Source organism: Pituophis catenifer, unplaced genomic scaffold (genome assembly GCF_029215685.1).
Source record: "Pituophis catenifer annectens isolate HBS135680 unplaced genomic scaffold, rPitCat1.0.hap2 SCAF_18, whole genome shotgun sequence".
NCBI classification, from domain to species: domain Eukaryota; kingdom Metazoa; phylum Chordata; class Lepidosauria; order Squamata; family Colubridae; genus Pituophis; species Pituophis catenifer.
This window is the reverse complement of record NW_027256898.1, coordinates 1,531,329-1,544,210: the sequence shown is the minus strand read 5'-3', so window position 1 is coordinate 1,544,210 and position 12,882 is coordinate 1,531,329. Positions and strand designations below refer to the sequence as shown.

Sequence of the window (12,882 nt, the reverse complement as noted above, 5' to 3'; positions counted from 1 at the left end):
CTCTTTCTCCCTCTCCTCCTCCTTTTTGTTCTTCTCCTCCTCCTCCTCCCCTTCCCATTCTTCTCCTTCTCCTCCTCCTCTTCTCCTCCTCCTCCCCTTCCCCCCCCCACTCCTCCTCTTCTTGACTCACATTTATGACCGTTGCAGCATCTTGGGATCACGCAATCCCTGTTTTGCGACCTTCCGACAAAGCAAAGTCAAAGCCGGATTCACTTAACAACTCGAGTTACTAGCTTAATAACTGAAACGATTCACTTAACAACTGCGGCAAGAGAGATTGCACAGCGGGGCAAAACCCACTTAGCAAATCCTCCCTTAACAACGGCAATTTCGGGCTCCATTGTCGTCGTAAGTCAAGGATAAAGAAACGGCAGAGTTCTCCATTTTAAAAAAAAAAGGAGAAATCGCAGTAAACGGAATAAAACCCTTAAATTTGTTTTGCTTCCAGAAGTGCAGCTGGCTCGCCTGCAGGAACTGGGCTTCAGCCTGGACGACTGCCGGAAAGCTCTGCTGGATTGCCAAGGTGTGTTATTTGCGTAGAGTCGTTATAAAAGTTTTTATGTATAATGTAGACTGAAGATGGCATTTAATTTCACTATACGAGGGGCAATGATAATAAACTAAACTAAATCCAATTTTTTTTACTACCGGTTCTGTGGGCGTGGCTTGGTGGGGGTGGTTTGGCTTGGAGGGCGTAGCAGGGGAAGGATACTGCAGAATCCCCATTCCCACCCCACTCCAGGGAAAGGATACTGCGAAATCTCCATTCCCTCCCCACTCCAGGACCAGCCAGAGGTGGTATTTGCCGGTGTCAAATAAGCCAAGTGGCCACACACCTCCTTAACTTTCCTTATCTGATATCGGTCAGGTCAGCTGAAGAAAGCGGCCAGCTGGCTCTTCAAGAACGCCGAACCTTTGAAACGCTCCGGGTTCGAGTCCAGCGGCACAGACGGGCAGAGCTCCAGGACTCTTCGGCTGGTCTCCGGGGTGGAAGTCAAAGCTGAAAGCATCTGCATTTGTTTCATCGACGATTGCATGGACTGCGACGTTCCTTTGGCGGAGCTGACCTTTTCCCGTAAGTGGCTAGAAGGCGAAATGCTAGAGTCGGAAGGGAGCTCGTAGGTCATCCAGTCCAACCCCCTCCTGCTCAGGCAGGAAAAAAACATACTATTCCAGACAGGTGGCTGTTTAACCTCTTCTTAAAAACCTCCAGAGATGGAGCACCCATAACTTCTGGAGGCAAATTGTTCCATCCATCCATCCCTCTCTACCTGCCTCTGTCTGTCATGTATCCTTTCTATCTCTCTCTATCTCTATCTCTCTCTCTCTCTATCATCTATCAATCTCTATCCATCTATCTATCTATCTATCTATCTATTGTTTCATATCTCTATCTTTCTGTCTATCTCTGTCTACCTATCTCTATTATATACCTATCTCTATTATCTATCTATCTATCTATCTATCTATCTATCTATCTATCTATCTATCTCTATCATCTATCTACCTATCTAGCTATCTCTATCATCCATCCATCCATCTATTTATCTATCTATTTATCTATCCATCTATCTATCTATCTATCTATCTATCTATCTATCTATCTATCTATCTATCTATCTATCTCATCCACCTATCTATCTATTTATCTAATGTTTCATCTATCTATCTATCTATCTATCTATCTATCTATCTCATCCACCTATCTATATTTATCTAATGTTTCATCTATCTATCTATCTATCTATCTATCTATCTATCTACCTATCTATCTATCTCATCCACCTATCTATCTATTTATCTAATGTTTCATCTATCTATCTATCTATCTATCTATCTATCTATCTATCTATCTATCTAATGTTTCATATCTCTATCTTTCTGCCTATCTCTGTCTACCTATCTCTATTATATATCTATCTCTATCTCTATTATCTATCTATCTATCTATCTATCTATCTATCTATCTATCTATCTATCTATCTATCTATCTCATCCACCTATCTATCTATTTATCTAATGTTTCATCTATCTATCTATCTATCTATCTATCTATCTATCTATCTCATCCACCTATCTATCTATTTATCTAATGTTTCATCTATCTATCTTTCTATCTATCTATCTATCTATCTATCTATCTATCTATCTATCTATCTATCTATCTATCTCATCCACCTATCTATCTATCTATCTATCTATCTATCTATCTATCTATCTATCTATCTATCTATCTAATGTTTCATCTATCTATCTTTCTATCTTTCTATCTATCTCTATTATCTATCTATCTATCTATCTATCTATCTATCTATCTATCTATCTATCTCTATCTATCTACCTATTTAGCTATCTCTATCATCCATCCATCTATTTATCTATCTATTTATCTATCTAATTTCATATCTCTATCATCTATCTATCTATCTATCTATCTATCTATCTATCTATCTATCTATCTATCTATCTATCTCATCCACCTATCTATCTATCTATTTATTTATGTTTCATATCTCTATCTATCTATCTATCTATCTATCTATCTATCTATCTATCTATCTCAGAATGATAGGTTTGGAAGGGACCTTGGAGGTCTTCTAGTCCAACCTCCTTCTCAAGCAGGAGACCCTCTACCATCCCGGACAAATGGCTGTCCAGTCTCTTCTTAAAGGAGTTCCATCTCCTCCAGGGATGGAGCACCCCCAACTTCTGGTGGCCAGCTGTTCTACTGGTTCATTGTTCTTTTTTTGACCAAACTCTGGGGAACAGCTGTTAAATGTCCAGGGCCTGATATTTAAAATAAAAAGCTCAAAAGCGTTATTATTTTAGCATAAGAGGAGGGATCTTTGACCCCTAAGGTCGTGAGGAATTTCTATTTCTATTTTATTCTTTCCTAGAGATTCAAACTTTCAGAATTTGTGAATAATCGTCGTTTCCCTTACAGGTCTGAATTTCCTTCAGCATTTGAGAGCCAGCCCAGAAGGCTACGCTCATTTTACGCTCTCCGGCGACTATTACAACCGGGAACTCTCCGGTAAGTCTCTGCCACTAGCACAGCTGGTCCTCGACTTACAACTGTTCACGTTTAGTGACCGTTTGAAGTTACACCACCACTGAAGCCAGACTCACTTAGCGACCTGTGACTAACCTAACCACTGGGGCAAGAACGTTCACTTAGCAACTGTCTCGCTTAGCAACAGACATTAACGACTCAGTTGTGGCTGTAAATCGAGGATTACCTGAATTTGATGTTAAGAGGAGTGGCCTTTCTCAACCCCCATGTGCCATTCGGCCACCACAATTGAGCCCCTCTCTCTTTCTCTCTGCTTTCATTGAAAAACCAAATTCTTGATTAAGCTTTGGCCCTTCCCAGGGAACATGGCTCTGGGAATTGTTTTATATATATATAACAAACTATTCTAAAAATACGAGTTCCAGGTATATTTGTAAAGAAAGAAACAGACATTCTGCGAACTCCGGAACTAAAATAATTAAAATTTTATTCTACTAAGCTTTCGTCAGCCATCTGCCGACATCGTCAGAGTATTAAACTTACAGAGATCTCTGCCTTTATATGCCATTAATCAATTTGGCCATATATTCCCTTCAAACTTCAATTCCCTTCAAGAGCCTTGGTAGTACAGTGGTTTAAAGCACCCTGTTATTAAGACCAGCTGCCTGCAATTACTGCTGGTTCGAATCTCGCCAAGGCTCAAGGTTGACTCAGCCTTCCATCCTTTCTAAGGTAGGTAAATTGAGGACCCAGATTGTGGGGGCAATAAGCTGACTTTGTGTAAATATACAAAAGGATGAAGGCTATTGCTTAACGCATTGTAAGCCGCCCTGAGTCTCCGGAGAAGGGCGGCATATAAATCAAATTTTAAAAAAAAATTAAAAAATTAAAAAAAACTGATTCTTGGAGACAGGGTAGATAAAAATCTATGCTTTTTTCAAAGAAAAAAATTGGATTTTTTAAAATTTAAATCGGATTTTTTAAATCAAATTTATTTTAATCAAATACCCTTTTATTAAAAATCTAAAGATCGTTTTCTATTTAAGAGATACCAATAATTCCGTTTATTCAGCATGAAATGGAGCTTAGTTATGTAGCATATGAGGCTGTAGATTTCTGCAATATTTGGACTGTCAGTGAGTCAACAGCGGGTCAGAGGAGGAGCCGCTGCAGGACGGAGATGACAGTTGCTCTTTAAAAATTAGGATTTAAATCGAGTCGGTTTAAATCAAGCCTTTTTACTAGTGATTTAAATCGTGGTTTAAACTGTGGTTTAAATCGACTTGGTTTAAATCCAATCCACCCTGCTTGGAGACCGCCAGGTTAATCCCCTGCAGTTTTCTCGGGTTTTTCAGAATGCCGTTGCCTCCTTTCCTAGGGCCGAGAGAAAGTGGCCGGCACAAAGTCATCCAGCTGGCTTCGCGTCTAAGGGTGGGGCTAGAACTCCCCGTCGCCCAGTTTCTAGGCTCTCCGTAGGGTTGAATTGCAGCACCGTGAAGGCATTTCTCTCTCTCTCTCTCTCTCTTTTTTTTTTTTCCTCCCAGGCTGGGAGCCATTCATTGAGCCTTGGCCCTGCTCCGTGTTTTGGCAACGGCAGCCGGCCAGCCGCCTCCACCCCTCGCGGCTGAAGCTGGAAGTCAAGGCAAAGCACCGTCTGGATGTCAACATCACATCCAGGTTAATCGGTAGGTTGTTATCAGGATGCCTCCTTTCCTGTCTCAGCTGGAAGAACTGCGAAGAGCTGTGTGGAAGGAGGCCTCCCTCCCCCGTCTTTCTTTCCCTTTCTTCCCTCCCTTTCTTCCTTCTTCTCCTCCTAACTTTTTTCCTCCTCCCTTCCTTTCTTCTCATCTTCCTTCCCTCCCTTCCTTTCTTGTCTCCCTCCTTTTCCTTCCTTCCTTTCCTTCCTTCTTTCCCTCCCTCCCTTTCCTCCTTCCTTGCTTCTCTCCATCCCTCTCTTTCTTCCCTCCTTGCTTCCTTCTCCTCCTTCTTCCTTTTTTCCTCCTCCCTTCCTTTCTTCTCATCTTCCTTGCCTCCCTTCCTTTCTTGCCTCCCTCCTTTTCCTTCCTTCCTTTCCTTCCTTCTCTTCCTCCCTCCCTCCCTTTCCTCCTTCCTTGCTTCTCTCTGTCCCTCTCTTTCTTCCCTCCTTGCTTCCTTCTTCTCCTCCTTCCTTTTTTCCTCCTCCCTTCCCTCCTTCCCTTCCTTCCCTCCCTCCCTTTCATGTCTCCCTCCTTTTCCTTCCTTCCTTTCCTTCCTTCTCTTCCTCCCTCCCTCCCTTTCCTCCTTCCTTGTTTCTCTCCGTCCCTCTCTTTCTTCCCTCCTTGCTTCCTTCTTCTCCTCCTTCCTTTTTCCTCCTCCCTTCCCTCCTTCCCTTCCTTCCCTCCCTTCTTTTCTTCCCTTCCTCCTTCCTTTCTTTCCTCCCTTCCTTCTTTCCCTCCCTCCCTTTCCTTCTTTCTTGCTTCCTTCTTCTCCTCCTTCCTTTTTTCCTCCTCCCTTTCTTCCCTTCTTCCCTCATTCATTCATTCAACCATGGCTCTCCGTCTCCTTCCCTAGAGCAATACGCCAGCACCAAGCAGTCCTGGATGGCCGATTACTGCAGTCAGGAGAAAGAAACGACGGATCTGGAATCCGAAGACTGGGTGGGCTCTTCGGTGGACCCCCCTTCCTTCAGGCAAGGTGTGGACTGGCGCCCGTGGCCTTGATGCCTGCAGCATGGATGTGGAGACCTTAACCAGCCCGCAAAGCATTCGGCCGGATGCTTAGGATCCCTACCCCCCCCCACCCCCTTCTACAGACGCTGTTTTCCCCTCTGCCAAATCCCTCCCTTAACAGGCATCAGTTGTACTTTTCTATGTAACGGGCGTAAGTTATTTTTTTCCAATGCCGTCGTAACTCTAAACGGCCACGCAACAAACTGTCGTAACTTGAGGAGTGCCTGGAGCTCGAAAAACAAGGGCTGCTTTCTCTTGGACTGAGATCAAACGACCTTTTTTTTTTCTCCCCTTTTCTCATCTCTTCATCAGGGTTCCCTAACTCGATCGGTGAGCACTACAAGTCCCAGTCAGAACCAACACATTTTCAAGACAGGGAATTGTAGTCCCAAGTCAGGAGTGGGCTTCAAAATTTTTAGCAAGGGGTTCTCTGCCCGGTTGCTGGGTGGGAGTGGCCATGGTGGGCGTGGCCTAGTCGGCCTCCTGCACCACGACGGGTGTGTGTCTGTGTGCATTTTTGCCCTCCCCAGGCTCCGGAGGCTTTTCTCGAGCCTCCGGAAGAGCAAAAACAGGCTCCGGAGCCCAGAATTTTTGGCCTTCCCAAACTTGGCCCGTTTTTCACCCTCCCTGAGCCTCCACATGTTACTTGCACTTACCTGCATCCACAACGGGCCGCGTGGGGACTCCTGGGAGGGGCAGGGCTGGGTGGGCGTGGGATTCAGGGGTTCTCCAAACTGCACAGAATCTTAGCTAGGGGTTCTGCCAAACCCCCAGCATCCTACCCCTGGTCCAAGTCCTTCTGTAGGTCCCAGAAGCGTGATTGAAAGCCGTCCGAAGGAACTTATTCCACCCCACTGCAGAGTGACAGCTTCGGGCTGAGACGGCTTCTTGCACCCCCCCCCTTTCCGACCACCGCCATCTTGCCTCCTGACCTGCCTTTTTCTCGCTAACATTGTCTTTCCTGTCTGCTAGGCCTTCCTCTTGCCTACCTTAGAACTAGGAGCACAACCAGTCTGACTAACCTTGAGCACCAGATGTATGCTAGAGGTATCGTATCCCCAGTCTCTCCAGATGCTTTCCCTCTTTTTCCTGGCCTTTCCTGACGCTTTTGTTTGCCGACAAGATATTTAAAATACGCCGCGTTTCCCCCCCCACCCCACCCCCCAAAATAAGACTTATTATATTTAAATGAATAAGAACCTTATATTTAATTCTTTGTTGCAAAAGACACCTTATTACACCGAGAGCGTATGCACCCGAAGGCAGATTCCTCGTGTGTCCAATCACACTTGGCCAATAAAGGATTCTATTCTGTTCTATTTTCCAGTTACGTCTTATTTTGGGGGAAAATACAGTACTAAACGCCTCCGTCTGGTTGACGATTTTAACGGGCTTATTTTGGGGGATAGGGCTTATACTACGAGCATCCTGAAAAATCACGCTAGGGCTTATTTTCTGGTTGGGGTCTTATTTTTTGGGGGGGGGAAATACGGTATTAAATGTATCCATCCGGCTGAGGATCTTAACTGGGGCTTATTTTGGGGATAGGGCTTATGTTACGAGCATTCTGAAAAATCATGCTAGGGCTTATTTTCTGGTTGAGTCTTATTTTCAGGGAAATATGGTACTAAATGCACCCATCTGGCTGAGGATCTTAACTGGGGCTTATTTTGGGGGGTAGGGCTTATATTACAAGCATCCTGAAAAATCGTGCTAGGACTTAATTTTCTGGTTAGGTCTTATTTTCAGGGAAATACCTCTTTCCTTTCCTTCCCCCTCCCTCCCTTCCTTCCCATTCCTTCTTCCTCCTTTCCTCTTTCTTTTCCTTTCTTTCGCTTCACTTCCCTCTTCCTCCGTCCCTTCCCTTCTTTCTTCCTCCTTCCCTTCCCTTTTTTCCTTTTCTTCGTTTCAAATTATCTGGGTGGGATTTTCGAATGGGGTGGGGGGCGCTCGCCCCAGGCATTGAGATTTGGGAAGGCACTTGCTTGTTCCATCAAGGGAAGGAGACACCCCACCCCCTCCACCCCCTCTTATGGGGAGGACATTCCTGACCCGGTCGAAAGAAGCTAAGCCTCGTAAGTAAGACCTGGCTCTGCGCTTCCCTACCTCATTCACTCTTCCTTTTCTTCCTTCCTTCCTTTCTTTCTTTCAGCGGAAATGAAGGCGCCCAAACGGAGGCAGCCCTTTGTGCCTTTCGCCCTCCGGAATCACACCGGTTGCACCCTGTGGTTTGCCACGATGACCAGCACCCCAACTCGGTAAGGAAGCGAGAGGTGGGGACTTCCAGCCGGCTGTTTGATGGCGGCCGAGTTTTCTCGGACAGCACAGGGAGTCCTCGGCTTACGACCAAAACGGAGCCCCAAGATTTCTATCGTCCAGTGAGACATTTGTGAAGTCAGCTTTGCCCCCCATTTTAAGACCTTTCTGGCCACCGTTGTTAAGTGAATCCTTGCAGTCGATAAAGTTAGCCGCCCGGTTGTAAAGCGAATCCGGCTTCCCCGTGAACTTCTGCTTATCGGAAGGTCGCAAAATGGGATCACGTGACGTTGTGACCGTCACCAGTTCCCAAGCCCCTGAATTTTGATCCCGTGACCATGGGCTTTGCTGCAACGGTCATAAGTGTGGAAAAACGGTCCTAAGTCCCTGTTTTCAGTGACGTCGTTTCTTCGAACGGTCGCTAAGCGAATGGTTGTAAGTCAAGGACTTCCCGTATTCGTTTTACGAATCACTCAAGACAGCGAACGTATCCAGCACACATATCCTCCTCCTTCCTCCTCCTCCTGCTGTTTTCCCACCACCCCAACAACAACCCTGTGAAGCGGACTTGAGATAAAGGGAGGGTAACCGGCAGGACTCGAACTCACGACCCTGGGTTCTTGCTTTCCAGCGCGGCCCTCCTGCACAGTGGGAGCCCACCGGTCCTGCCAGAAGAAAAGGAGACCTTTCTGGATGAAGCCCATAAAGTCAGCGAGTGGCGGGAAGTCCTCGCGGGAGAAGAGGTGCCCTTCGCCTTCGAAGCCAAGGGGAAACTGAGGCACAGGTGAGGCGGCGGAAAAGAAAGAAAGAAAAAAAAAACCTCAATTTTTCTCACCGCTTTCCCACTGTCTGTTAGATTTCCAGGGTTAGTTTCAGATCAGAGGAGGGATTTTATATTTATCATTTATACTCTTAGATATTCTTCCCATCGTCTGGGTATATTTGATAGCGTTTCGGCGTCTGTTTATAGTATATTATATAATCTCAAAAACCAGCAACAGTAATAATTCCGTACCTTGTGCCTATTCTACAAATGCTAATCGTTATACAGGTAGGCCTCGAATCTACGACCGCAATTTTTATTTATTGTATTTATTTATTGAATTTGTATACCGCCCTACTCCCGAAGGACTCAGGGCGGTGAACAGCCATAGAATAAAACGTATTGAGCCTAAGGTTAGATTTTTATTTTTTTTTTTAAACCGATTCTTAAGGGCAAAACTAGATTTTTTTTTTAAAAAAAATGATTCTTAAGGCAAAATTAGATTTTAAAAAACCATTAAGGCAAAACTATATTTTTTTAAAAAAAATTCTTAAGGCAAAACTAGATTTTTTTTTAAAAAAATGATTTTTTTTAAAGTTTTTTTTTATTTATTTTTTTAAACAGACAGATACACATACATTTTTTTTTTTTTCTGAACAGAGTATTGGCCAGTTCACAAATTTAAACAGTTTTTAGTCATTTCAACACTATTTATATATTCCCTTTTTGCCATAGTATTTATTCTCTCTATTTTTCCTTCCCCCCCCCCCTTTCTTTTTTTCTCTCAAATCAATATTACCCATTCACCCTATCTCTAATCTTAACTAAATCCCATTTGGTTAAAAAAAAAATGATTCTTAAGGCATCATTTGGGATGTCAATTTGGGCCTTTCTCCTCCTAAACACCATTCCGTCGGTCTTCACATAAATTGATTTATTTTTATTTTTTTTGAAACCATACCCGTCCAGGCATACCCACGACCTGAGAATCCACCAGCTGCAAGTGAGAGTCAACGGCTGGGAGGCTGTTAGTCCTGTATCAGTTGACAAAGTGGGGATATTTTTCCGGTATGCGGCTCCAGATAAAAGCAATTCTTCTTCAACGGTAAGTTTAGGTTTGAATTCTTTTATTCTTTTCAGGAACAAAAAAAAAAAAAACCAGTTTATGTTTAACACTAAAGACAAAACTCTAATAAAAAAAAACAAAACATCAGACTCTAATTCTGAAACTGGAGGGCGGGTTGGACTAGATGACCTCCAAGGTCCCTCCCAGCTCTCTCACTCTGGAACATTAAAACTCAAATATTAACCACATTCGGGGTTTTTTTGTCCTGTTATCTATTGTTTTTTTCCAATCATCAAACCCACGTATAATTTCTTTCCTTCCTTCCTTCCTTCCTTCCTTCCTTCCTTCCTTCCTTCCTTCCTTCCTTCCTTCCTTCCTTCCTTCCTTCCTTCCTTCTTTCTTTCTTTCTTTCTTTCTTTCTTTCTTTCTTTCTTCCTTCCTTCCTTCCTTCCTTCCTTCCTTCCTTCCTTCCTTCCTTCTTTCTTTCGTTCTTTTCTGTCTCACGCAAAAAGTCCAAGTCACCATTCAAAGGAATTCGTGTTGTTATTATTTTTTCTCTCTAATCGAAGATGTCAATCTTGCCAGCTTGGCAGCTTCCCGTCATCTTCCAGAATGAAGGAGCAAAACTCACTTAACCACCGGTCTTGACTTAAATCACGGAAAAAATTTTGGCCTCAGCTGTGATTGTAAATTGAGGACTACCTATAATGCACATCCTGGTTTTGTTTAGTTTTTTTAAAAAGAAAAAGATTGTGCTCCATGAGAAGGAATTGTCAAGTTGCCAACGGGTCACTCTGTGTGTGTGTGTGTGTGTGTGTGTGTGTGTGTGTGTGTGTGCGCGCCAGAATTCAACTTTCCTGTTCTTTTTTTTTTTATGTAGGTTGGCAGCCCCATTAGTAGAACCAACATCATCCATCCACAGGTTTATGTAAGTTGAATTTCCTTTCCTCCGGTCCTTCAATTTCTTCTTAGCCGTGTGTGATTGTATTATGGTTTGTTTAAACCATACAATGCCTTTAACAAACCAGATGTAGGAGGAGAAGGAGTGGTGGAACTGAGGGGTGGAGTCAAAAGAGGGATCAGCCGAGAATCCCTACGTAGCCACAAGTCCAACTTCCCTTGAACTCCAGTGACCCGTATCTTAATTCCAAGCAGATGCTATTAGTTGAGAAGCTTTCCGTCATCATCATCATCATCTTTTAACTTTTTTATTTTATTTTATAATTATTTTAACATAAAATCCCTTGCTGGGTGGAGTCTGGGCAACCGAATGCAGCTGAGTGTTTTATTGGCCGGATGCCCTTCCTGTCACCAATGCGGAGTTTTGTTCAGCAGATATATATATTTCTCATTGTGCCCAGAGAGAGAGAAATATCTGCCTCTCCCTAGGATCGAACTCACAGCCTCCTGATGGTGAGGCCGGAGCTCCACCTCTAGGCCACCGCACCCACTCCACAAGTTGAGATGCTTTCTGTGCCTAGCCCTAAATAGGAATAAATCAATTTAATTGGACCTGGCCTTCTGTGCCGGACACCAGAATTGGTTCAACGGGAGACGAAATAACGAATATCGCATTTGAACCTGGTCACCAATAAGCAGAACTCTGCTCTTGAAAACCCATTGGAAAAAGCTTTCTCTGATTTTGCTGATAGATTTTGAGGATAATAGGGATGATCCTCAAAATTTGTAGGGATTTCCAAACTGGTGGCTTAGTTCTGGAAAAGACTCTGACATTCCAGATGGTTTGTAAACGGACAGAAGCCCTGAAGAAATGGAATAAAGGGAGTAGAAATGGACTCATCCACAGAAGAAGACAAAATCAGTGGTGGAGCTGTGTTAGCTTTTTTTTTTAAAAAAAAATCCATATTCCAAATATGTTTCAGTCAGCACTGAGTGCGAGAGGGCCTCCAGAAGCTCCCTTAAGTGAAGAGGACGAAGAGGAGGAGCCTTTTCTCAATGCACGGGCGTGCAGAGCTGCCAAAAGGCAGGAGTGGCTCCTCAGGAGGAGGTCTCCTCGAGAGTAAGGCTTGGTGCTAATTGGCCACTCCCTTAGCCTATTTAAGGGTGAACACCGACTGAAGCAATTTGCAGGGAACAACTTCATTCATATTCCTTCCCGTCTTGTCTTGCTTATCTTATCAGCTTCCTGCAAATTGCTTCTGGGCATTCTGCCAACCATAGTAAGCTTTCAGTTATTATTCTTTGAATTCTTGGCGGCTGTTAATGCCGTTAATTAACAGCCGTTGGTGTAAAAAGACTGGTTTATTTAGCAGACCAAGGTTTGAACGGACTTTGTGTGTGCTGCGTTCTTTGGGGTCCGTAGCTGGGGCAGAACAGAGGGCGAGAATTAGGTTTATAAAATCATCGCATCCAACACAACATTAACTCTTGCTGGGTGCACAATAAAAATGGGTTTCGGGGGGGTTGTTGTTTTGCATTTTTATTTAATTGACCTTCAGGCACAAACATTTTCTCATTTTTTTTTAAAAAAAATGTGCATCTTATTAAGAGAAATCATTTGGGACATAAATTTCCGTGTAAGTTGGTTGTAGAATTTGGGGGCGTTTGTGTCCACCGTATCTGCGAAATTGATTCCGTTTTCATCTTTCTTTCTCTAAAATATATATATATATATATATATATATATGTATATTTTTTTACAGTTTTCTTCGTTGCCTCCCGTTCGAGTGGTCTTTGCGGTGACCATGGAAGGCAGCGCCCGGAAGGTGATCACAGTTCGTTCAGCTTTGATTGTGAAAAACAAACTTGAAATGCCGATGGAGCTGAGGCTGGACAGTCCTTCTGCACCGGACAGTAAGTGCTTCAGAAGCCACACAACAACTCGGTCAGAATGGAGCGGGAAGGGACCTTGGAGGTCTTCTAGTCCAACCCCTGCTCAATCAGAAGACCCTAGGCCATTTCAATCAATCAATCAATCAATCAATCAATCAATCAATCAGAATAGAGTTGGAAGGGACCTTGGAGGTCTTCGAGTCCAACCCCCTTCTCAAGCAGGAGACCTTATATCATTCCGGAAAAATGGCTGTCCAATCTCTTCTTGAAAGCCTCCAGTGAT

The 12,882-nt window shown here is 43.7% G+C and overlaps 1 protein-coding gene across 1 annotated transcript in view; it reads left to right on the top strand.

Moving 5' to 3' along the window:
- Positions 1–12,882, top strand: part of VPS13D (vacuolar protein sorting 13 homolog D) — a 94,756-nt gene that overhangs the window by 41,349 nt on the left and 40,525 nt on the right. Inside the window, exons 35-45 of the mRNA XM_070956313.1 lie at positions 449–523; positions 869–1,075; positions 2,945–3,034; positions 4,558–4,698; positions 5,564–5,686; positions 6,694–6,768; positions 7,874–7,979; positions 8,609–8,761; positions 9,710–9,845; positions 10,687–10,734; positions 12,470–12,620. Coding sequence (XP_070812414.1) covers positions 449–523; positions 869–1,075; positions 2,945–3,034; positions 4,558–4,698; positions 5,564–5,686; positions 6,694–6,768; positions 7,874–7,979; positions 8,609–8,761; positions 9,710–9,845; positions 10,687–10,734; positions 12,470–12,620 — 1,305 coding nt within the window. The remainder of the gene's footprint in view (positions 1–448; positions 524–868; positions 1,076–2,944; positions 3,035–4,557; positions 4,699–5,563; positions 5,687–6,693; positions 6,769–7,873; positions 7,980–8,608; positions 8,762–9,709; positions 9,846–10,686; positions 10,735–12,469; positions 12,621–12,882) is intronic.